Source organism: Kogia breviceps, chromosome 4 (assembly GCF_026419965.1).
Source record: "Kogia breviceps isolate mKogBre1 chromosome 4, mKogBre1 haplotype 1, whole genome shotgun sequence".
Classification (NCBI taxonomy): domain Eukaryota; kingdom Metazoa; phylum Chordata; class Mammalia; order Artiodactyla; family Physeteridae; genus Kogia; species Kogia breviceps.
Genome location: NC_081313.1, coordinates 142,457,181 through 142,482,504, shown reverse-complemented (window position 1 = coordinate 142,482,504; position 25,324 = coordinate 142,457,181). Strand labels below are relative to the sequence as shown.

The following is a 25,324-nucleotide window of genomic DNA, read 5'->3' as shown; positions in this document are numbered from 1 at the left end:
AAATGAGGCTGATAATACATATGGTTGAATGTGGTTTTGGTTCAGAGGTACAAAAGGCCTCCAGAGAAATCCAAAAAACAGAAAAGACATAGCCTGAGGGGTATCAGTACTGACTTGTGTCACCTACATTTCTCTTGGAAAGATAAAGAAGGCACTAATTAATATAGAGATGTTGGGGTTTGATGAATGTATATAACATCCACAATAGAAGTCAAATTGGGGATGGGAGTAAGGGAGAACTATCAGAATAAAAATAGATAATTATGCATAGACAGCTGTGGAGTTGGCTATGGAATAGTTGATGGGTTGGATCAACTCATAGAGGGCTTGGTATGTTCCAAATACACACCCCAAAAGGCCCAGGATGCTGATCATGATGTCCTTTGCAATGGTGGCACAGCTCATGTCTTCAGGGTAAAAGGTGGTGATCTCCAGGAGGGGCGGGATGATGAGGGCCAGGGCACTGCTGCTCACGGAGCCCACCAGAGAGATGACCAGGTCCAGGCGGGGGATGAGGATGGCTGAGACACCTGCGGGGAAAAAAGAAGTTTAGAACTGCTGAATGTTCCTGCAGGAAGGGAGCCCAGAAACAAACCATTTCTTTGGAGAATTGTGTAATTCTACAGGTGCCTGACAGACCATTGGAGAGGTGGGGAAAGAGCCCATTGTGAACTGGAGCAGACCAGGCACTGTGGCTCTGGACTCCCACCTCTGTTTTAGCTGTCAAAACATGCTCTCCTTTTATGTTTTATCTATTGGGTTTTTCACATATAATATTTATTGAAAAGGACCCTCTACCACCTATCTATTGTAACCTTCTCATCACAGAGCTGGGGAAATCTAGAGCTCTAGAGGGAATGGGTTGTGCCCAAGGTCACAAAGAGTTAGATTAGAAGCCACTGAAATGCCCAATCTAAGGCCCTTTCCACCCTACTAGGTTGCCTCTAATGTACATGAAAGAACTTGATATACAATAGGTGCTTGATAAATGCTTGACTCTTGCCCAGGCACTGCATCTACAGTGAATTTGTACTAGTCTACACAATATAGTCACTGTCTAGAAGCAAGGATGGATAAACAATGAGAGATGGTTCTGCTGCTCTCAGACTCTCAACCACTGGTTTTCCTACTCTTAGAAGGAAACTGGTAATTAAGGAGGATATAAAACATGCAGACAGCATTAGGCGGCTCACTCACCATCTCCTCTCTTCCACAGACACTCTTAGTTTTCCATCTTTTATACATACAATGAACATATATCATGGATTTTCGAGGAGGATCCAATTTTGATAATATTTGAACAAATAAACATATAAATTATGTGACTTAACTTTATACAGCCATATGATTTTCCTATGAATAAATTAGGGAAAACCAGTTCTGGAAAGCACTCAGACTAGCTTTCTGGGTCCTGAAGAAAACATCACATCTTTCTGAAATTGCTCCAGCACATCTCATCAGAGAACAAGAGAGACTCATACTCTCATGGTTGAGAATCCATCACCTCTCTGATGGGATGATCCTCGTCCACAGCTTTCCTTTATCAGATATTTAATAAATTGCTTACTGGAAGAAGTACAGAGACAATTCAGTGTCTGTTCGTTAGGAGAGCTCATGCAGGCAGGGCAGAGAGAAGACACGCTCAAGGAAAGCTATAACACAAGGTGGACTGGAGGAGTGCTCTAGAAGGGTCAGATCTGGTCATGCTAACCCATTGCTGTGGGCCCTTCCCCACTGCCTGATCTCCTTAGAACAAGGTCCCTTAGGACGTGGGCCCTGCCAAATCCTCTGGCTTCGTGTCTTATCACTCCTCATGCTTTCAGTTCTCCAGAGAGGCCATATATAAGTACTTGCCTCCAATCTGTGCAGAGCCTGCTTACTGCACATGGTACATTCTTCACTGCTCCACCTGCCTCCTAATTATCTTTTAGGTCTTAACTGAAATATCACTCCAGTGGAGAGGACTTCCTGACCTGGCCCAGGCTAAGTTATAGGACCTTCTCAGGTGCTCTTAGGGTAGCCTCTTCTTACAGTCTTAACTATCCTCTGGTACATCACTGTGTACCATCTTAACATTCATCACAATGTGCTATAATTATTTGCCTGCATATATTTCCCACTCAAACTGTAAGCCTCATGAGGCAGGAGCCATGTCTTTTTCATGATTCATTATTGTATCTCTAGCACCTAGCACAATGTCAGGCACATAGTAGGTGCTCAACAAATGAGTACTGAATGAAGGATAACAGAATTGACCAATGAATAAAAGAGGAAGAAGTGGTCATTCAGCACACAACAGAAGCAGGACATGTCATTGAAAGTCAGCTGTCTCTAGTGATGCTCTTTCCCTGATACCAAGTGGCCTGAACTACTCAGTGTTTCTCTTCAATGTACACCCTTCCTATTGGGAATGATCTCAAAACAATATATTTACAGGTTCCTGATGTCTTGGTACAGACTGGGAACTCTGTAACAACACCTTAAGCCAAGCAGGTATGCTGTTTCCGCTTATAGAACTCCAGTTATATGGAGTTTAGCATCTGGTAGTATATTGTTCTGTTGGTCTGCTCCAAGATTTACACACTTTCTCCTGACCCTGAACAGAGATGGGATTCCCTGAACTTTAAACGCTGACTCCTGGAGACTTTAAGATGAAATTTGCTCTCTCTCTTGCACAATAATCCCACAGGTGTTTGAAAACAGATATAGAATTTCCCCAAGCCTTTGCTTCTCCAGGCAAAACCTCCATAGTTCTTTCCCTCATTCTTCATGGGACACCTTTTTTGATCTTCTTTCTCTGAACATGCTTCAGAGAAAGACCTTCCCAGCTCTGTTCACAATGTTTCCCAAACATCCACAATGGCACCTGATGTAGAATGAATGAGGTAATGAATGGATGAATGAATGGAAGGAAGCAGGAAGGAAGGAAGAAAGGGAGGGATGGAGGAAGGGAGGAGAAAATGACTTCCAAGACTGTAAGAAATCAGCCCCTTGGGGTTTTTCTCTATAGTTAAACACCACTTTAAGGAGACTAGCCCTTAATTTATGATAGGAAGGAATATGGCACAACGGAAAACACAGACTTTGGTGCTACACAACCTGCATTCAAATCCCAGCTCTGTCGCTTAGCAGCTATTTATAATGTGAGCATGTTACTTAATTTCCTGGGTCATAGTTCCTTCAATTGGTAATATTACATAGTTAGGCTGTCATGAGTATTAGATAATGTCAGTGCTGTGCCTGACATATAGGAGGCATATAGGAATGAATAAATGACGCTTCTTCCTCCCTCAAACCAGTCAATGTATTCTTTCTATGTGTGGACTGTAGAGATTACTATAACATTTACTACGTGACAGTTCTGTTAAGCCCATTTTTCAGTTGGAAAGTTGCAGTTCCGGGAAGTGAAATATCTTGCTTGGCTAGTGGCCGAGCCAGTGATGGGGGTAGCTGTCAATGTGGCTCCCGGCCACAGCTTTGGGCAAAGAGAGCCCTTTTATCTTACTCACAGGTCAGACAGACCAAGGCCGTGCGAACAGACAGGTCTGCAAACAGCACCCAGCTCTCTGACACCTGGGAGATGATGACAGGGATGATGATCTCAGCTGGCACGTGGAACTGGAGGGCGTAAGTGAAGAAGATGCCGATGGAGTACATCAGCTTGACCGACTGGTACAACCTGCAGAGAGAGGGACAGACAGCACGTGAAATTCGACGTGGCTCCTAGGCAGGGCCGCACAGGACTCATCCACTGCTTGGAAGCTGGGACTTGTTGAGTTATAGAACTGCCTAACTTCCACTGACTCAGCCTGACCCGTCACCAGAGCCACCTGGGAAGCTTATTAAAAGTGTACATTCTTGGAGATTCTCATTCAATAGGCCTGTGGCTCAGGAATCTGTGCCTTTCTTTTTTTTTTCTTTTACTTTTTTAAAAAGGTATACCTGTATGGAGTAAAATTCACAGTACAAAGGTCATACCAGGACTCCCCCCCACCTTTGATTCCCAGTCTCCAGTTCCTCTCTCCACAGGCAACTCTTCAAACAATTTTCTTGAAGGCCTTCCAGAAATAGTGTAGATACAAATTTACACAGAATGTAGGTACACACACACACACACACACACACACACACACAGAAGCATCCTCTACACACCATTGATCTCTGTTTTTAGCCATTTAATATTTTTTAGAGATTGTTCCCTGTCAGTACACATAGATACATAGATCTGGCTCTTCTATTTAATAGCTGCTTGATATTCCAATTGCATGGATATACTATAATTTTTTAACCAGTCTCCAATTAATGGATATTTAGATTATTCCTAGTCTTTTGTCAGTAAACAATGCAGTAAAGAATACGCTTATACATAAACCTATGCACATACAGTATACAACCCCAGAAGTAAAAATGTTGGGTAAAAGTATATGTGATTTAACATTTTGATAGCTCTCAGAAAAGGGTACTGCCATACACTGTTGTAAATTAGTGCAGCCACTGTGGAAAACAGTATGGACGTTCCTCAAAAAACTAAAAACAAAACTACCATATGACCCAGCAGTTCTGCTCCTGGGTATATAACAGAAAAAAAAAATTAAAACACTAATTCAAAAAGATACATGTACCCCCATGTTCAATGCAGTGTGTATATACACACACACACATATATATATGTGTGTGTGTATACACACACACACACACACACACAGATACACATCATGGAATACTACTCAGCCATAAACAAGAATGAAATTTTGCCATTTGCAAAAACATGGATGGACTTGGAGGGTAGTATGCTAAGTGAAATAAGTCAGACAGAGAAAGACAAATACTGTATGATGTCACTTATATGTGGAATCCAAAAAATAAAACAAACTAGTGAATATAACAAAAAAGAAGCACATTCACAGATATAGAGAACCAACTAGTGATTACCAGTGGGGAGAGGGATGGGGGGAGGGGCAAGATAGGGGTAGGGGATTAAGAGATACAAACTACTGTGTATAAAATAAATGAGCTACAGGATATATTGTACAACACAGAGAATATAGCCAATATTTTATAATAACTATAAATGGAATACAATCTTTGAAAATTGTGAATCACTACGTTGTACACTTGAAACTTATATAACATTATATATCAACTATACCTCAATAAAAAGAAATAAAATAAAATATAAAAGTTTGATAGCTCTTGACATATTGCACATTTGTTGTCCCAGCATAATGGAGTGCTTGCTTCCCTCCATCCTTGGCAAAACAGTGTGTGAACACCTGCTGGTTTGTGCCATTGTGTTTTGTAAAATTGGCATTTCTGTGATTATGAGGGAGACAGAGTAGCTTTTCAAATATATAAAATGTCACTTTCTGAGTTGCCTGTGAACTGCTTACTGCTTGCTCAGGCCCATTTCTCCTTGGGTTGTTGATCTTTGGTCATTAGGAGGGGATATATATATATATTTTGCGGTATGCGGGCCTCTCACTGTTGTGGCCTCTCCGGACGCGCAGGCTCAGCGGCCATGGCTCACGGGCCCAGCCACTCTGCAGCATGTGGGATCTTCCCGGACCGGGGCATGAACCTGTGTCCTCTGTATCGGCAGGCGGACTCTCAACCACTGCACCACCAGGGAAGCCCGGGAGGAAATATTTGTTCATTCCTTCTTTAAGGCTCTTCTGGAGAATCTCATCACCAGCCAGGTTCAGAGAAGCTGTGAGGTCCTCACGGCACCCGATGCCTGTTTTTTTCCAGCTGATATCCCAGAAGGAAAGCACCCGCCCTGCCCAAGGTAGCTAGTGGCAGCCCGAATTACCCAGAATAAGAACAGCATATTAGGCTGATATCTTACTCGTGTAAAATAAGTCACAACTTCAAAGAAATTCCACTTTTATTATCTCATCTAGTCATTACCACAACACAGTGAAGTGGGTGGGACTGGTGACATTTTTCTCATTTTACAGCTGTGGCCTTATGGGAAATGAACACCCCACCATCCTACTCACTTCCAAAAGACCAAGGCTGTGGGGAGACATAGCAGTGATAATAGCTAACATGCAATGAGCACTTACTGAGTGCCAGACACTTTTCGAAGCATTTTATGTATATTAAGCCAATTCACCCTCACAGTCACTCCCTTAGATAGCAAGGCGGTCATTTGCGCTGCTCGCCAAATATCTCCCAGTCTTCCAGACACATGGTAGAATTTCACTTCCCTGCCCCTTGGAGTGAGGCGTGGCCACTTGCTTTGACTGATGAAGTATGAGCAGAAGAGACATATGTCACTTCCTAGAGAAGCTTTAGCAGCTTCATGGTAAAGGGTATGATTCAATGTGCCCTTTGCCATGGAAACCACCAATGTTTCAGGGAGTGGCTGTTCCATCAGTCTGGGTCTTGGAGTGGGGATGGTGCAGAGCTGAGCCCCAGCCATCCCATAATGGACATGTAGCATGAACATACAATTAAGCATTTGTGTGTTCAGCCACTGAGATTTTGGAGTGGTTTATTTTATTACCAGAGCATAACCTATCCTGACTGATACAAATAGGCGAGAGTATTATCCTTATTTTATGGAGGATGGAAATGAGGTCTGCAAGATTAGGTTAGCTTATCCAAGGTCACGTGAGAACCAGGATCAAATCCCATTGCTCAGGTGTAGAAATCTGTGCTCTTAAACACTTGGTCCTACTGACTGCTGAGTCATTCTGCACCCACTACTGCCGGAATAATGACAATAGCTAATACTTGATGAATGCTAAGTACCAGTCCCCAAAGCGCTTCCTGGATGAATGAATGAATGAGTAAGTGAATCAACAACTGAATGCAAGAACTCCAGTCCAAGAACCAAGTGGGGCATAGCCATGGCAGCTTAGGTCCATTTCCGGAATTGGGGTCCTGAGTAGCAGTCCACATGCAGGCCCCTCAATCATTACTCCGGAGTTATACTTTTTGTTGTTGCTATTTCTGTTTCAGACACTCCCAGATCATCCCTGTTTGACAGCCTTTGTACCATACAGTCAGACAGATTCAGTTTCAAGTTTCAACTTCTCATGAACAGTGTGAGCTGGGCAAGTTACTTACAGCCTCTCCACATATCAACTTCCTTATCCATTCAATGGAGTTGATAATAATAATGCTAACCCATAGGGCTCTGGAGAGAATTAAATGAGATAATACACAATGCCTGGGTTATTAAACGTACCTGTTATTATAATACTAATACTAGCAGTTAATATTTGTTGCTAATGGTAACTCAGGGATGCCACATTCTGTTGCTAAGACTCAGACCCTGTGACTCCCCTGCCCTTCCCCCCAACCCCAGATGGGCAGGGACATACCAGCAATTGGGCAAGTTGAGGGTGATGCTGGCCTGGGTGTTCGACCCAAACTTCATGTAGCCCAGTGTCCCCAGGCAGATGTAGAGGACGATGACAAGGGACATCCCCAAGTACAGAACAAAAGAAAACTGCTGTGGATGCTTCATCTGGTTTTTGAGAGACAGAACCTAGAGATGCAAGGAGGTTGAGAAAGAAAAGGTAGAAAGAAAGCTAGCAGGTTCCCCCACAAGCACAGACATCCTTCTCCAGGCAGCCCAGAGACAGGAAGGGGCCACACCCCCTTTCATCTTCTCCCACATTTTCTACAGCCAGGAGTGCCCCACTGCATCTGGGCTGATGGTAAATTCTCACTCAGTCTTCAAGGCTTGGTGTGGTGTATGGGGCAGGTGGCACCCTGTAAATGGATACTGACTTTCCCTTCCACCAGGAGAAGATCATATTCGGCACTTTTCATAAATACCACTATGTAGACATCTAGAACAATGACTGGCTTTCATAGAGAGCACTGGGGACCATTCCCTCAAACCCCACACCCATCTTACCATACCGACGCCTTCAAACGTGAAGATGGCTGTACCGAAGAACAGCAAGAAAGTCTTCCAGCTTGCCACCAAGGGTAGGTTCCTGGGATCTGGAATGTCCTGAAAGGAAGTAGAAGAAGGGCATTCATTTTGCCAAGGCGGAGAAGTCACCCCAAATCTGGTAGAGAGCTGGGCTTGCCCGACATCAACAGAGACAGTGTTAGAAGCACCCATGAGATATCTACAGCTGAGTCAGCCTTCTCATCTTCTAAACAAGTTACTTATTTTTATTGTGGTAAAATATACATGGCATAAAAGTTACCATTTTAAACACTTTTAAGTGTATAATTCAGCGGCATTAAGAACCTTCACATTGTTGTACAACCATCACCACATTCCATCTCCAGAACTTTATCATCATCCCCAGCCGAAACTCTACACCCATTAAATAATAACCCCCTATTACCCAGCCCGCTGGTAACCCCTATTCTACTTTCTGTCTTTATGAATTTGACTATTCTAGGTACCTCTTACAAGTGAAATCATATAATATTTGTCTTTTTGTGGCTGGCTTATTTCACTAAGCATAATGTCCAAGGCTTATCCATGTTGTAGCATAAATCAGAATTTCATTCCTACTTAAGGAATACATTGTATATATTTACATTTTGATTTACCACATCTTTACATGTGGTGAAAATGGAACCCAGGGAGTAGAAGGGAACTGCCCAAGGCCACTGTGCAAGTGAGTGACACAGCCCAGATAAGGATTCAGGTCTTCTATTTTCCAGTTCTCTAATACTTCTTTCCCATCACGTCTCTCAGAGCCATGAAGTCTTCTGGCTGGCACAGTAGCTATCACAGGTCTAGAGGAAATGATTCTTTTAATAGACTCATGTGGGCAGAATAATGTCTACATCCTAACCCTGGAAACTTGACTATGATACATTACATGGCAAAGGAGAATTAAGTTTTCAGACTGAATTAAGGGAGCTAATCAAGCTAATTTTATTTAATTAATTAATTTATTTATTTCACAGTATTATATATTTTATTTGAGAAGAAATTATTCCTAAGAGATACATGTAGTCCCTTGAGATAAATGGGAATTTCCAAATGTTTCAAATCCAAGTTTGGGAATACAATTGGGAGAGTATGAAAATGCCAAAGGGAAAAACTCTTGGATATCAGAGTTATCACAAAACTTAAAGGTGAGTTACGTGAATTGTATAGAATCAAAATCAAAGTAGAAATTCCAAGACAAATAGAAGAGGCATGTTCTACTTCCACAATCTGATCAAAGACTGGCAACACTGAGTTCAGGCTTTGAGCTCTGCTATCACAGGCACTTCTTAAGCCCTTAGGACAACAGGACCTTTTATAGTTTCCTTTCGAAAGAGCAATTTCAGGCCCCTCTTTAAGTCTTTATTTCTCAGACTAGACGGAGGGGTTCAGCATGGGTGTGATCACAGCGTACATCGCTGAGGCTATTGCACTTGAATGTGAGCTGTGAGGAGCAGCAGAGCTCCTGTGCACTCCTATGCCTGTACAATAAAATAAGGAGACAACTGAGAGGTGAGATGCACACGTGGATAATGCTTTATACTTCCCCTGAAGCTAATTTTAAAATAACGAGGTTATCCTGGATTACCTGGGTAGATTCAACGTAATCACAAGGGACTTTAAAAATGGAAGAGAGAATCCGAAGAGAGAACCAGAGAGATGGCAGCATGAGAAAGACTTGGCCCGACGTTGCTGGTTTTGAAGAGGGAAGTGGGCCATGAGCCAAGGCATGAGGGCAGCTTCTAGAAGCCAGAAAAAGCAAAGAAACAGATTCTCCCCACAAGCCTCCAAAAAGAAATGCAGTCCTGCCGGGTGAGACCTCCAGAACTCTGAGACAATTTTGCGCTGTTTTAAGTCACCAGATTTATGGTAATTTGTCACAGCAGCAGCAGGAAACTAATACAACCCCAGAGACTTTCAAAGAAATGAAACTATAATGGTGAAATTTCAGGGCCTGTAATGATAGCAAAGCATGGGCTTGGGAGGCAAAATGACTGTAATTAGTAGAAAAATTACTTTCTGTTTATCAGTTTTCTTGTCTGTGGACTGAGGATAAAGTAGTATTACTTCCAAAATAGCATCATTGTGAAGATTTAATGAGTTAACCTACGTAAAGAACTTGGCACAAAGTAAATCAAATTCCTTTATCATCCATGTATCCCTTTGTCAACCTATCACTGCTACAGTTTTGGTTGGTTATTTGATTGAGATTTATTACCCCAAGTGATTGTAACCTCCATGAAAGCAGACACCCCATCCATTTTACTTACTACTGAATCCCCACCCCTTGCACAATGCCTGGGTCATAGAAGCTATCAAGAACTATTTGTTGAATGACCCATTGTCCAGTGTGACAATAATGATGATGATGGTGACTAGTTTTTATAGCTTGTCGGGCAGGTGTTCACGGACGTCACTCTGGCAGGGGCTGCTCAGAGCAGGAGGTCACCTTCCTCACTCTCATCTGCCCGTGACAACAGTGACCCTCCCCAAGGGTCTCAGAAGCCCTGGACACTGACCCCCTTCTGTGGTGGTTGAGGGCACAGACCTGCACGATATACTCAAAGATCAGAGCCATGCTCCCCAGGGTGGTGATATTGGCCAGTGTGGAGAAGACGGACAGCACCCTGAGGTTCTGGATAAACACCAGCAGGATCAGGAAGGGCAGGACTGTCAGCATGTAGAAACGGATGTCCAGGGTGGGGGTCAGCACCAGGATCTTCCTGGGTTGGCAGGTGTTGGAGGTCACGTAGGCTTCTTCCACCATCTGATGCGGAGCACAAGGAAGGGCAGTGTAGTTAGAGGTGCCACATTAACACAGGATGCCATTAAGTTTCAATTTCAGATAATTAACAGGTAACATTTTAGTAAAAGTATGTCCCAAATATTACATAAGGACATACCTGTAGTAAAAAAAAAAATTATGCTGCTTATCTGAAATTCCTATTTAACTGGGTGTCATATATTTTTATTTGCCAAATCTGGTAACCCTAAACCGTAGTACCCATGACTGTGACAACCAGAAACCCTTAGAATCGTCAAATCTCAAGCCTGAAGGGTCCTTCTGTCATCTAGCCAAAGCTCTTCTTCCGTACCAAATGGTTTTCTTTCATACATCCAGAGAATAGAAATTGATTACACAGGAATATCTTCTTCAACTTTAGATAGCCCTAAAAGTTAGAAAGTTCTGAATATTGAGCAAAATCTGCCTGCTTGAATATTCCATTTATAATGCCTGTCATAGCTCTGGCTGTTTGAGTGCACGAAAACAAGTATGCTTCCTTTATTCCATGAAACCAAGAAAGAATGCTATGATTGATTTATAATGCCTGTTAGGAATGCAATGAGGGCAATGTTGCAACTTGTTTGCCTTAATTTAAGTCTTCTACATGACAACCTTGAGCTGCCTAAAGAAAAGCCCACCAACACTTTTCAGGCTAAAAATTCTCAGTTATTTCTGATTGGACAGGATTGCAAGCCTCTCTTTCCATCCTGGTTACACTCCTCAGATGTTGCTTCGGCTTCCCTGTGATCCATTTAAAGAGTGATTCCCAGGACTGAAAGAACTCTCAAGTGTAGTCTGACCAGGGAGTAGAAATGAAGCCCTCTCTTCCCATGATCCCAAAACTGTAATTTTGCTAATGCAAAACCCTAGCAGCAGGAGGTCTGCTTTCCCCCACTCTGCCCAGAAGGGGCCTCTTTACCTGTTGTAAATTGTCTGCCATAAACATAAAATAAACACTGCAGAAGCCCAACTGGGTGATGATTAATAAAAAGCTGACAGTGTACCTGAGAAGGAAAACAAGAGGCAGACAGAGGGAGAAACAAATTATTTTTAAATGCATTTTTTGAGATAATTATTTCTTTTATTATTTTTAGTATTTCCTCATTTTTTAATTTTGAAAAATTTTAAGTCCACAGTAAAAGTTGAAAGACTAGTATAATTAACATCCATATACTCTTTAACTAGATATACTGATTGCTAAAGTTTAGCCCTAACTGCATTAAATATGTATGGATGAATGTGTTTATCCATACACACACACACACACACACACTTGTGCATTTTTTCAGAACTACTTGAAAATTAATTGCAGATATTATAACACGTCAACCCTAAAGACCATAACATACCTCCCTTAGGACTATGATGTCCAGAAAACCAACTTCAATATACTCAGATATATAGTCTATATTTTAAATAACCCAATTCTCTCCAAAGTATATTTTATAGCTGTTTAAAAAATTTTTTTAATTCAGGATCTAATCATGCTTCATATGTGGCATTCAGCTATGTTTGTTTAGTATTTTTTTTCAGGTAGAGCTGCCCTGTACATATCCACCTTTTTTCCTTTTTTTTTTTTTTTTTTTTTGCGGTACGCGGGCCCCTCACCGCTGTGGCCTCTCCCGTTGCGGAGCACAGGCTCCGGACGCGCAGGCTCAGCGGCCACGGCTCACGGGCCCAGCCGCTCCACGGCATGTGGGATCCTCCCGGACCGGGGCACGAACCCGTGTCCGCTGCATTGGCAGGCGGATTCTTAACCACTGCATCACTAGGGAAGCCCTGCATTTATTTTTTAAGAGAACAAAAATATGTTCCTCTACTTAGGTTCTAAGGTTTAGATCGATGTTTTTCAAGACTGGGTTGTAGTAACCACTGCATCAGAATCATCTGAGGTTTATGGTAAGAATACAGAGTCCTGGCTCTCATATCAGCCTATTGAGTCAGAAGCTTGGCAGTGTCATGTGAGACTTCAGAATAAAGATGTTTTTTCTCTTTATTGCTGAGATTTTCAAACATACATGAAAACAATGATAATAATTCAATGACTCCTTGTGTGCTCATCCCAGGTTCAACAATTAACTTTTTGCCAATCCTCTTCCACCTATTCCTTCACCCTCCACTGCACACAAACTTATTTTGTTAGTGTATTTGAAGCAAACTGGAGATGTCAAGTCATTCCACCTGTAAATAATTCAGTATGCAGCTTTAATGGGCAAGAATTTAAATAAAATATAACCACCATGTCCTTAATCGTCCCTTACAAAACTAACAATAATTTCTTATATCACTTAATATTCCATCCATAGTCAGATTTTTCCAATTTTTTCAAAAATGTCTATTTCACAGTTGGTTTCTAAACAAGTCTATTCATTGCATTTTGTAATTAAGTCTCAAGATTTTTAATCTGCTATATTCCCCTTGCCTTATTTATGTTTTCCCTTGCAACTTTAATTTTTTTGGTTGGTGCTGAAGATACCAGAAAATTGCCCTGTAGTAAGTTTCACTTTCTAGATTCAGATGATGAATTCATAATGTCATTTATCTTGTTCTTCTATCCCCTGTGTTTCCTGTAAACTGATATTAGATCTAGTGGTTTGATAAGACTGAGGTTCTTCATTTATCTTTCTGGCAAGGGTATTTCAGAGGTGGTTCTCCGTACTCCCTACTGTATCCTATCATAAGACGCATCACGTCCATTTATCCCATGTCTAGACATGAGTCGATGACTACATGGGGTCAGGTGATGCCAGTGTATTCTTCCTTTATAGTTTTCCAATGACCTTTCACAATGAGCATCAATTGATGATTGTTGCTTATGTGGAATAATTTTTAATCAAACTCCCCAGGTATTTCTTGGCACACTAAAAATTACAAATCATTCGTTTAAATAAAATAGTTTCCCAATTCTTTCTCAGCTGCTGGGCCTCCAGAGAAATGGCACAGTATAGTGGGTGAGAGCTGAATGTTCTGGATTTCAGTCCTTGCTCTGATCCCTGGGTAATCTGAGCAGCCTTATTGTTCTATCTGGTCTTCATTTTCCGCCACTTGAATAGGCATGGATATAGTGATTTCCAAGGAGCCTTCCTGCCTGAAAGTTTTATTCAGGATGTCATCAGAAGCTGATATATCTTCGTGAGAAAGGATGGACAGTTGCGAGATCTCTATTATTACTGCCCCGTGCCTTTCCTGTCTGACAATCAGAGTGACTCTTGATTGGGAATCAGTGACCTACTGACATTCCCAAGAGAGGAGATGCAGGAAGGATCTTGGCAGGTGAGGGACTAACTCCTGAGGGGCTCTGCTGGGAAAGGCTAACATGTTAGCTGCTTGGTCAAAACTCTGCTTCACCAGTATCTATACCTGTGACCTTGGACACATTATTCTGTCTCCGTGAGCCTTTATCACCATATTTCCTCCCAATAAAGATACACCTGCCTACCTCACAAGGTCATTGAGATGATCAGAGGAAATTAGACAGAGAAGAGCATTTGTACACCATAAACTTTTTATCCAGCGAGGGTTACAACCTAAATGTTCACCATTAGGGGAAGGATTAAATAAAACCACAGGATCCATCTATACTGGGGAACATCACATGAGCCTTACAAAATAATGAGGTCAATCTCTATGTCCCAATGTGGAAAGAAATTAATCATATTATTAGATGAAAGAGCAAATTTGCAAAAAATATTCCAATTAATATACAAGAAAATACAATACAAAATATATATTTCCATTTGTACACATATATACAGAGAAAAAGTACATGCAGAGAAAAAGTCTAGAGGAATGTTTACTAACTAGATATCAGCGATTACTTCTTGGGTGAAGAGTGGGATGGGGGATGGAGCTATCAGAGGAGATTCTCTATATTGTTCAATAGTTTTCAACAAGAACATATTCATTTAAAACTTGTGTTACTAGAAATAAAGAAAGAACAGGTGAGGATTATTATTATTGTTGTTGTTATTACTACTACTACTACTACTGTGACATCTGTGACTACTACCTTCCCCACACTGAGTGGGTCCTCAGCCAGGCGCTTGGGCAGGTTTCGAGGCTGTACATCATGGCCTCTCCATAGTTCACAAAAGTCTTCTGCAGTCTAGGGAAAGGACAAGCAATGAATAACTTAAAACATTTTTTTTTAAAGTACAATGTACTCCCCCAAAGTGAGTAATTATTATACATTCATGTATTAATATGGGACATTCTGGTAATTTTCTAGCAACAGTATTATTGAGATATTTTATAATGGTATACTTTTAAAAGTTTCAGAATTCTGCCTCTTTTTTGTAGTTGTCTTTTTTTTTTTTTTTTGCGGTACACGGGCCTCTCACTGTTGTGGCCTCTCCTGTTGTGGAGCACAGGCTCCGGACACGCAGGCTCAATGGCCCAGCTGCTCCGCGGCATGCGGGAGATCCTCCCGGACCGGGGCACGAACCCGCGTCCCCTGCATCGGCAGGCGGACTCTCAACCACCGCGCCACCAGGGAAGCCCCTGTAGTTGTCTTTTTTTACAGTAATATTTAAGTGGATATTATTATTACTATTTAGGTAGACAGTAGCTGTGAATTGATTAGGTCTGCAAACAAGGGCAGAGAAGATACTAAAGTTGTGAGGTGTGCACACCTGGTTAGAGGGAGGAGAAGGGAGGGGGACGGGGTATGAGTATGGCTAAGGCAGTGGCTCTGGCTTTTCTGGACTTACATTCACTTCTTCCTACTGTTGAGGGTGTTGGAACATTTGGGATGCTTGCCCCGGACCAGCCACCATGCAAAGGTAATCTGTAGCCTCCTCCCCAGCACCCCTGTAGGATGTGACACCCCAGTTCCAGCCTATCCCTCTTCCCTCCTTCCCCAGGCAGCCCTTCCTAAGGGACAGGAAGGCCCTGCTGAGGACTGTCAACACAGCAAGTGGGAGCAAGTTGCCCAGGTCCCTGGAGTTAATTGCATGACTCAGGGGAGTAGCTTGGAGAGGGAAAGGGCCCCAGACTTGTCAGGGACTAGGGTTTAAGTCCCAACACACCCCCTTAGATGGCTGGGAGACCTTGAGCAAGTCTCTTTATACTTCCAGGCTTCAGTTTTTTTTTTACATGCAGTCTGGGCTTTGGAGAGGAGACAGTAAGAGATGAATATGGTGATGCACTGAGAACACGGCATGATGCTTCTGTTTTTATTATTGCTCAATGAGCTTGGTATACGAAATATAGATGAGGTCACATTGCATAGGACTGGCAAATACATTACTCTGAGGATTGCAAATTCAAAAGCAATGGGGATCAGAAAGGTATCAGTAATGTGGTGAGAAGGGCTGGATATGAGACAGAATAGGGGATAGTGGAGACAGTGTCCTAGGCTCTGGTACAGGTCTTGCTCCAAAAGGGGTTGATCAGGATGTGGCTCCAGCTGAATGATGAAGGAATGAAGCTGCAGAGGTGGCAGAGTGTCTGACTGGCAAGAAGGTACAGTTTTTTTTTTTTTACGTGAAATCTCCAGGTTTTTAAATGCTGGCGAAAAACAAAAAACCAAGGGACTTCCCTGGTGGCACAGTGGTTAGGACTCTGCACTCCCAATGCAGGGGGCCTGGGTTCGATCGCTCATCGGGAAACTGGGTCCCACATGCATGCTGTAACTGGGAGTTCACATGCCACACCTAAGGAGCCCATGAGCCACAACTGAGGAGCCCACTTGCTGCCTTGGGAGAAGCTGAGCCCTGTGGACAGAAAGCCATAAGGCTATTGGCTGTAAAGAATTGCTAATCACCATGATTGCTAGTTTATAAATATGAAGTTCTCAGCATTGTTTGTTTTCACTGTATTTGTCTTTTCCTTCAGGAATTTTGTTTTGCATTACAGTGTTAAATATATAAATGTTGAGTGTTGCATGTACACTTTATTAGGGATTGAAGTGAACTATCCCTGAATTAGGGATATCCCTAATATCCCTGTGAGCTATTCATCTCATTGCTAACTATGTTTTTTTACTGTTACTAAAATGTCCCAAGAAGGGTTTACCTGGAAAAAATTCCCCTTCGAAGGTATATGTATTGGAGTTGGGGGGAGATGGGGGTGGGGAGATTAAGAGGAAATGAAAGACATCTTAAGTATCTCACATATTCATGGGTTTGTATGAGCACATTTGCATCCTTTATCCCTTTTGATTTCTCTTGATAGGGATATTTGGGCTCAGAGAGTGCAGGAGCTTGGCAAAGTTGTCCAGCTAGTTAGCAGCAGAGTTGGGTCCAGACCTAGGAGTTCCCCGTTGGGATTTTAATCACTCCCTCCACCACCTCTGCAGTATCTAGAGGAGCAGGGGTGGTGGCCTGGAGAGGGGGCCAGCTAATTGGGTCAACGATCCAGGGAAACAGCACACCCTCAGATGGAACCCGGCACCAAGTGACAGAGAAGCAGGACTCTCACCTCTGACTTAGGTGATGAGCACAGTTCAACAGGATGACCATGCAGTGCACGGTGAGGATCCCGATGGCAAGCAGGCTGAAAGGACCGACCTGGAGGGGAAAGGAGATGTGGGCGCAGTAAGCCACAGGTGGATTGCTCCCATACCTGGCCCTCTCCCCACCTGGATGCTAGGGTCCCTCTCATAATAGAGATTTGGGGATGAGAGCCCCTGCCTGAATGTCCCTGTGCCCTGGTCTGAATACCCTTCTTGGCATCACTGCAAAGTGGCTGCCCAACCTGTGCTACAGTACTTCTAGTAACAGAGAGCTCACTACTTCCCAGACAGCCCACGCCTTTCCTCATGGGCCTTTAGTTCTGCTTCTAGATCTCTCATTCCTTCTCACATCCCAGCCCTTACCTCCTCCAAGATGCTTGAAGACCAAGGTTCCTCTTAGGGATTGGCTTCCTTCCTTTAGTACAGAGTTATTAAAAGGGGCACTACTGATATTTTGGGCCAGCTGATTTTTTTTTATTGTTGCAGGGGGCTGTCCTATACATTGTGGGATATTTAGCAGCATCCCTGGCCTCCACCCACTGGATTTCAGAAGCACTCCCTCCCCCTCCTCTCCAAGTTGTGGCAACCAAGAATGTCTCCAGACATTGTAAATGTCTTTGGGTGAGGGAGGATCAAAATTACCCTCAGTTGAGAATCACTGCTCTCATATGTCTACTTTCCATGTCCTTTTTATTTTTTTAACTAAAAATTGTATGTATTTAAGGTGAATGACATGATTTGATATACATACACAGAGAAATGATGACTAGAGTCAAGCTAATGAACAAGTCTCCTTCTCACATAGTCTCCATTTTTTTAATGTGTGATGAGATCAAAAAGCAGGGCTCATTATTAATCATTATCTCCCAGATGTGATCACAAGGGCACAGAGCAAAGAGGGACTCTCTCACCCTCTTTGTGCTGGACACCTGTGCCTTTATAGATGTGACCTGTGCTAACATCACAAAGAAATTTGAGAGATGAAGAGGACCACTAGATTGCACCAGGATGTAGCCTCCCTACAGCAGAGACTCTTTTGTGCTGTTTACATCTATATTCCCAGGGCTTAAGAAAAGTAGGTGCTCAATATATATTTCTCAAATGAATCATGATTACAGGTTCTGATGGGGGATGGAGGGTAAAGAAATCACCTAATAACTCTTAGGAACCAAAATCAAAGGATAAAAGAGTTATCTTAAAACGCGAAGACCACACTGGCAAAGAGAGTTTGGTTGAGGGCCATGTGGTAATAATGCTCTTCAGAAGTTCTAGAACCCTGAGAATTCTAAAGGGGAATGTCCCATCTCTGGGTTGGAACTGATTCAGATTAGAAGTCATGTCAGTAGCCAGGGTCTCAATGTGACTTTTTTTTTTTTTTTTGCGGTACGTGGGCCTCTCACTGCTGTGGCCTCTCCTGTTGCAGAGCACAGGCTCCGGACACGCAGGCTCAGCGGCCATGGCTCACGGGCCCAGCCGCTCCGCGGCATGTGGGATCTTCCCAGACCGGGGCACGAACCCGTGTCCCCTGCATTGGCAGGCGGACTCTCAACCACTGCGCCACCAGGGAAGCCTCAATGTGACTTTTTTAGACATGAGAGCCACTTAGCAGGCCTGGAGAGGAGAAATCTGTTTCAACTAAATGGAAATAATCTATTCAATTCCATGGACACAAATTGGGACTTCCAGTGTGCCAGTCTCTATAGCAGGTATTGTGGGGAGGTGTAAAGATGAATCAGAGAGTACTTGCCCTCAGAGCTTTCAGGTAAGTGAGGAAGATAGGTATTTTTTAAAATAAGCATGTTTCATCTTTGTAAGTGCTGGAAGTATTCCAGGTTAGGTAGATATAAGTTCTGGAAAAACACAGGTGAAGGAATTTTAATAGGAAACAGTCAAATTTTACAGAGGAGGTGGAGTTCAAAAGACAGAAATAAGGGAGAAGGTAACAGCATAAGCAAGAAGACGGAGGTGGGAGGGCACAGGAAGTGTCAGGGGATTGGTAGAGACTTTGTTATCCTCATCTTCCAAGCCACTTTCTCTCAATCAATCACAAACAGGAGTCACACACTCAAATGCCTGGAGGGGCCAGGTTGCTGATATAAATGAATGAAATAGCAAGGATATAATCCTAGGGAGTTGGGAGAACTGTGGCAAAGTAGATTCTGCATCAGTATGCGAGTATGGTGAGTCTTTTTTTTTTTTTTTTTTCGCTGTACACGGGCCTCTCACTGTTGTGGCCTCTCCGGCTGTGGAGCACAGGCTCCGGACGCGCAGGCTCAGCGGCCATGGCTCACGGGCCCAGCTGCTCCGCGGCATGCGGGATCCTCCCGGACCGGGACACGAACCTGCGTCCCCTGCATCGGCAGGCGGACTCTCAACCACTGCGCCACCAGGGAAGCCCTGGTGAGTCTTTAAGAACAATGGTGGGGAGGGAGAACTGGATGGAGGTGGTCAAAAGGTACAAACTTCTAGTCATGAGATAAAAGGTACTGGGGATGTATTGTACAACACAATGACTGTAGTTAACACTGCTATATGGTATATTTGAGAGTTGCAAAGAGAGTAGATCTTAAAAGTTTTCATCACAATGAAAAAACATCTATTTTTGTAACTATATGGGGAGATGGATGTTAACTAAATTTATTGTGGCAATCATTTTGTAGTATACGTATGTCAAGTCATTATGCGGTACACCTTAAATTTATACAAAGCTGTATGTCAATTATATCTCAATAAAACTGGAAAAAAAAAAAAAAAAAAAGAATGGCTTGTCTCCTCCAGGCATGCTTCATTTAGCTCTGGGTTGGCTCCAGTTGATTCCAACTGGAGTTGGCATCAATTCTAGTTGATGGTTGATGCCAATAGGCTCATTTCCTATTGCAAAGGGTGCCCCCCTAAGCAATAGGTTTATTGCCCATTGATAAACAGTACTAAGGCCTTAGGGACCCGCCAACCCTTTCCCCGAAATGGGTAGACCTGGTCCCCATTGCACAGGTCCATCTTACCAATAAGCCGGCATTTTTCATGGCCAGAGGAAGTCCCAGGAGCCCCGTGCCAATATTGCATTTCAATAAGTGAATCAAGGTTTGCATAATCCTGTAGGGGGAGCATAAGGCAACAGAAGGGTATGTTAGGGGAGGGAAAGGAGACCCAACGCTCAGGCTTCTTTCAGCCTCTCCAGGCACCCTGTGGTGGGAAGGGGAGGGAGGGTGATGCAAGAGGGAAGAGATATGGGAACATATGTATATGTATAACTGATTCACTTTGTTGTAAAGGAGAAACTAACACACTATTGTAAAACAGTTATACTCAAATAAAGATGTTTAAAAAAAACACAAAAAAAACAGATGAAGGGGACTCTGGTTTAACTCTCAGTTCCTAGGATCTGTTCTGGAACCTCTGATCAAGGGCTGGTGCTAGTTCATGTGACTCAACAAATATTTAACACACACTAGGCTCTAAAGAAAAAGTTAATAACCATTGCTACTATTCTGGATAACTCCCTAGTACCAGTTTATTCATTAATGCATTCAACGATTTCTTTCATGATACATTCACTCAAAATTTATTAAGACCTACTAGATGTTTGGCATTTAGATAGACAATGGAAAAAATAATAAGAATTTTCTCAATTTACAGGTAATTATCGCTGCCCAGTCATTTATTAATTCATTCACTAGAAAAGAAACAGTCTGCCACCACATATGGAGTATTTATTGGTTCTAGTTCACTCTTTCATCCATTTACTCAACAATATTCACTGCAAACTTATTCCACGCTATGCATTGGATACAATTTAATAACAGTTGCTAAACGTGCATATACAATACTTACTATGTGCCTGGCAGGGTGCTAGGTACCAGGGTTCTAAATGTTCTCCACACCAGTGCTGGCAGCGCCTGCTCAGGCACTGGGGAGGGGGAATGTGGAACAGGATCATGAGAAGAGAATCAAAAAGGAATTGAAATGAAAAGTTGACTGCAAAGGACTGAACTGCAGTAGGATCACTGGATTCTGAGTTCTAGCTCTGCCATTTACCGACTGTGTTTGGTCACTATTTTGGGAAGGCCCTCGGCTGCTTACATCTTCTGTTTATTCATCTTGACCTGCCTACCTCCCAAGGATATAATAAAAATCAGAAGGGGTAATGACATAATGAATCTTGGAATTGTGAAGTGCTTCACAGATGTGAGGCATCATCACCATCAACATCATTATCATCGTCCTCCTCCTCCTCATCATCACCACCACCTTTGGTTTGGCCTTACGGTGCTCACCTGTTTGAAACGGCTTCCTAAAGAGGAGGCAGAGCTAGGGTGATAGAAAAAAGGCAAGCAAGGGCTGGTTTAAGCAGGTAGTGGGGCCCCCTCCTCCTGGAACAAAAGGCACCTGGAGGAGGGCATTGGAGGCACCTCCTTGTGCAGCCTTTGGATTGTTCGGAGGCAGCCCGGAGGGTGGAAATAAACTGACCAAGGTCACATTGCGAGTCAGTGCTCACATCTCCTGGTCTTGTCCTGTTGGTTAGGGTGTCAGGGCTGTGTCAGGTTTTGGCATTTCAGTATTGCCCAGGGAGAGGGCTGGGGCTGAGAGAAGAGAGTGACTTCCTGCATCTCTGTGAGTTCAGACTTTTCACCTAAGCAATGGGGGTGTGGGTGGTACAAGCTGTCCCTTCACTTCCAACAGTAATTTATATTTCTGGGTAACTGCAATTATTGAAAAATATGTCAAAGCCAAAAAAAACCACCCCACCCTATTTTAAAAAATCTTTTGTCAATTCTTTGATAGTAATTTCTCCAAAAGATGCGCCCCCTTCCTGTTCTCCATCCCTCCATCTCTCATTTCTTTCCTACAGCAGCGTATTGCCCAATCTGATAAAATCTCTGGGGAAGGGTGAGATAAGGGTTTGGAGAAAACATAGCACCTTAATTAACAGCATTATGGATCAGGGCTGTGAGGAGTAAAACACATGTTGGGAGCTCCCAGGGACTTAAAAAAAAGTTTCTATTTTTTTTCCTTGAAAAATGATACATTGTCATTATAAAAGGAAATACTCAAATTCCACCAGCTGGAAAAAACTCCTTTTAACGCTTCAACATTCCTCTAGGCATCCTTACTTGTCTTTAAATGCATACAAATTTTACACAAGGAGAAACATTATAATACTGTATTTTAATTTTCTTTATGTCTAGTATGTCCTGCATATTTTCCCACAACCACAGATTTCCTTCATCACTCCTAATGGCTGTATTGTATCCCACTAAGTGTATCATACTTTAAATAATCTCTCGTTGTTTCTTAATTGTCAGTATTACAACCAGATCTGAGGTTAAGATCTGGCTTCAATAAAATTATCATGCATACCTGCTTTATTATTTCCTTAGGAAAAATTCCTGGAAGTGGTATTACTGATCAAAGGATTTATTTATTTATATTTACTTATGCTTAAAACGCCCTAAGTAGGGGAATTCCCTGGTGGCGCAGTGGTTAAGAATCCCCCTGCCAATGCAGGGGACACAGGTTTGATCCCTGGTCCGGGAAGATTCCACATGCCACAGAGCAACTAAAGCAACTAAGCCCATGCGCCACCACTACTGAGCCCGCGTGCCACAACTACTGAAGCCCATGCACCTAAAGCCCGTGCTCCACAACAAGAGAAGCCACTGCAATGAGAAGCATGCGCACCGCAATGAAGAGTAGTCCCCGCTCACTGCAACTAGAGAAAGCCCACGTGCAGCAACGAAGACCCAACGCAGCCAAAAAAAAAAAAAAAAAAAAAAAAAAAAAAAAAAAAAAAAAAAAGCCCTAAGTAACACAGCATGAAATTCAAAAGGTAAAACAAACTGAAAAGGAACCCCAAAAAACCTTATGTAGTGAACATAAATGTCTCTTCTATCTCTGCCTCTCAGTCTCCCAATTCTCTTAGCCAGAAGCAGCCACTACGGCCAGTTGTGTGTGTGTGTGTGTGTGTGTGTGTGTGTGTGTGTACTTTAAAAGAAAGCATAGGCCAAATAAGTATTTGTATGTTTTATATAAATATGTGTTAGGATTCAACATATATACAACATTGCCATCTAGAAAGATACCATTTTAATTCTTCCCAAAAGGACACGAGAGAGGGCGTTTCCTGACATCCTTATCAACACTGGGTATTGTCATTTACAATCTCTCTATACCATGGATATTATCTGATCTGATTACTAAATAATAATCTGATTGGCAATAAAGCCCTGAGGAAAAGAGCCACGTGTCTGAGTTTATGGGAGTAAAAGTAGGGACATGGGGCTAGGAGCCAAACTTTATTTCCTGGATGGGTTTGTATGAGGAAGGGGGAGGGAGAGAGGGAGAGGGAGAGAGAGTATGAATGATAGTAGAAGTCAACAGAGAGGAAGGCAGCTTGAAACTGCTGAAGAAAGAGCAGCCAGCCTGAGACAGAAAATTGTTCTGGGAATTGAGAAGCTCACGTTGGGGACTTCCCTGGTGGCCCAGTGGGTAAGATGCCACACTCTCAATGTAGGGGGCCCAGGTTTCATCCCTGGTCAGGGAACTAGATCCCACATGCTGCAACTAAGAGTTTACATGCCACAGCTAAGAAGTCCGCATGCCACAACTAAGATCCCGGAGTGCCACAACTAAGACCTGGCACAGGCTAAATAAATAAATTACTTAATTTAAAAAAAAAAAAGCTCATGTTGGGGATGACTATCTGCAATTTTGCAAAACCTGTGACTCAGGTGTAATATCCAGAGCCACACGGGTCAAACTTCTTAGATTCTGAAGGTTTTGTCTTTAATCCACGTGTCTCCTGGTCAATGGGGATAAATGAGTTAAGAGAGAAGTAGGAAGTTGTGGCCCAGCTCTGTGAAGGCAGCAGTGTCTGACCTCAGATAGAGGAGGGCTGTGCAGCCACTTACGATAATCCATTGGCTTCCTCTTCAGGATGGACACTCTCTGAAGTGATGCTACTGCTACTCTCCGAGAGTGACTTGGACCCATCATCCAAGGACTTGGGCTCGCTGTTGCTGTCCCTTGCAAGCAGTGAGATCTTCAGCATGGTGGGTAGGTGGTGGTGGCTCAGGGTTAAGGACTGTAACAGCCTTGAACCAGTCTCCCATGGGTTTTTCTCCAGAGGAACCAAAGGCTACAGCACTGAGATGCTGGCTCCTAACCCCCAAGGGTGCAGGGCCCTGGTGCTGGTGAGAGGCAGACGCTGATGTTGATTATATGCCTCACTTGGCTTTGGGGACTTACGAGAGTCTCATCTCAGGATGATCCTCAGGGCTCCTGGTAATTGCCCCGCCACAGCCTGGTACTCGCCTGGGCTTTCAGCCTCTCCCAGTTTAGCCCTTAGTGCTTTAGGGCAAAGTGAACTGTGTGACTGGGAGGAAGAAGACACCATTGGACTGGAGGTTCTGGTGCCTGGATGTCTTTGGTAAGGAGGAAACCAGAACTACCTCACAATAGGAGGCTGCCCAGCCAATAAGGTGCTGCTGAATCACAGGATGCAGGTGTGGCTCAACGGAGAGTAATCTGGCTGCCGCCTTCCCTGCGTGGGGGTGGAGTGGCTTTGTTTTTAAATTGATGTGTAGTTGATTTACAATATTGTGTTAGTTCCAGGTGTACAACATAGTGATTCAAAATTTCTATAGATTAGCCTCTAAAGTTATAAAATAATGGCCATATTTCCCTGTGCTGTACAGTATATTATTTATTTATTTAACATCTTTATTGGAGTATAATTGCTTTACAATGGTGTGTTAGTTTCTGCTTTCCAACAAAGTGAATCAGTTATACATATACATATGTTCCCATATCTCTTATACATAGTAGTTTGTACCTCTTAATCCCCTACCCCTGTCTCATCCCTCCATTTCCCCTCTCCCCACTGATATCCACTAGTTTGTTCCCTGTACCTGTGAGTCTCTTTTCTCACAGTTTGTTATATTCATTCGTTTGTTTTATTTTTTAGATTCCACATATAAGTGATAACATACAGAATTTGTCTTTCTCTGTTTGACTTATTGCCCTAAGCATAATACCCTCCAGGTCCATCCATGCTGTTGCAAATTACAAATTTTCGTTCTCTTTTATGACTAATAGTCCATTGTATATACACCACATCTTCTTTGTACATTCATCTGCTGATGTGCACTTAGGTTGCTTCCATATCTTGGTA

At 42.9% G+C, this 25,324-nt stretch overlaps 1 protein-coding gene across 1 annotated transcript; it reads right to left on the bottom strand.

The window, feature by feature from the left end:
* Positions 1-261: 261 nt before the first annotated feature.
* Positions 262-24,202, bottom strand: SLC36A3 (solute carrier family 36 member 3). Its single transcript, XM_059061165.1, has 10 exons — positions 24,063-24,202; positions 20,157-20,247; positions 17,121-17,209; positions 14,710-14,805; positions 11,620-11,704; positions 10,464-10,682; positions 7,874-7,972; positions 7,332-7,498; positions 3,510-3,679; positions 262-530 (listed from the first exon to the last, which is right to left on the bottom strand). Exons 1-10 carry the CDS (start codon positions 24,200-24,202, stop codon positions 262-264), a joined length of 1,425 nt encoding a protein of 474 aa, XP_058917148.1.
* Positions 24,203-25,324: the final 1,122 nt, after the last annotated feature.

What these genes read in the sequence shown, in the direction of transcription:
- SLC36A3 (XM_059061165.1), bottom strand. Translation starts at nt 24,202, where the DNA reads ATGCTGAAGATCTCACTGCTTGCAAGGGACAGCAACAGCGAGCCCAAG. An exon ending in CGTTTGAAGGCGTCGGTATG is followed by an intron (nt 7,499 to 7,873) that starts GTAAGATGGGTG and finishes TTGCATCTCTAG; the next exon opens with GTTCTGTCTCTCAAAAACCA. An exon ending in GGCCTTGGTCTGTCTGACCT is followed by an intron (nt 531 to 3,509) that starts GTGAGTAAGATA and finishes TTTTCCCCGCAG; the next exon opens with GTGTCTCAGCCATCCTCATC.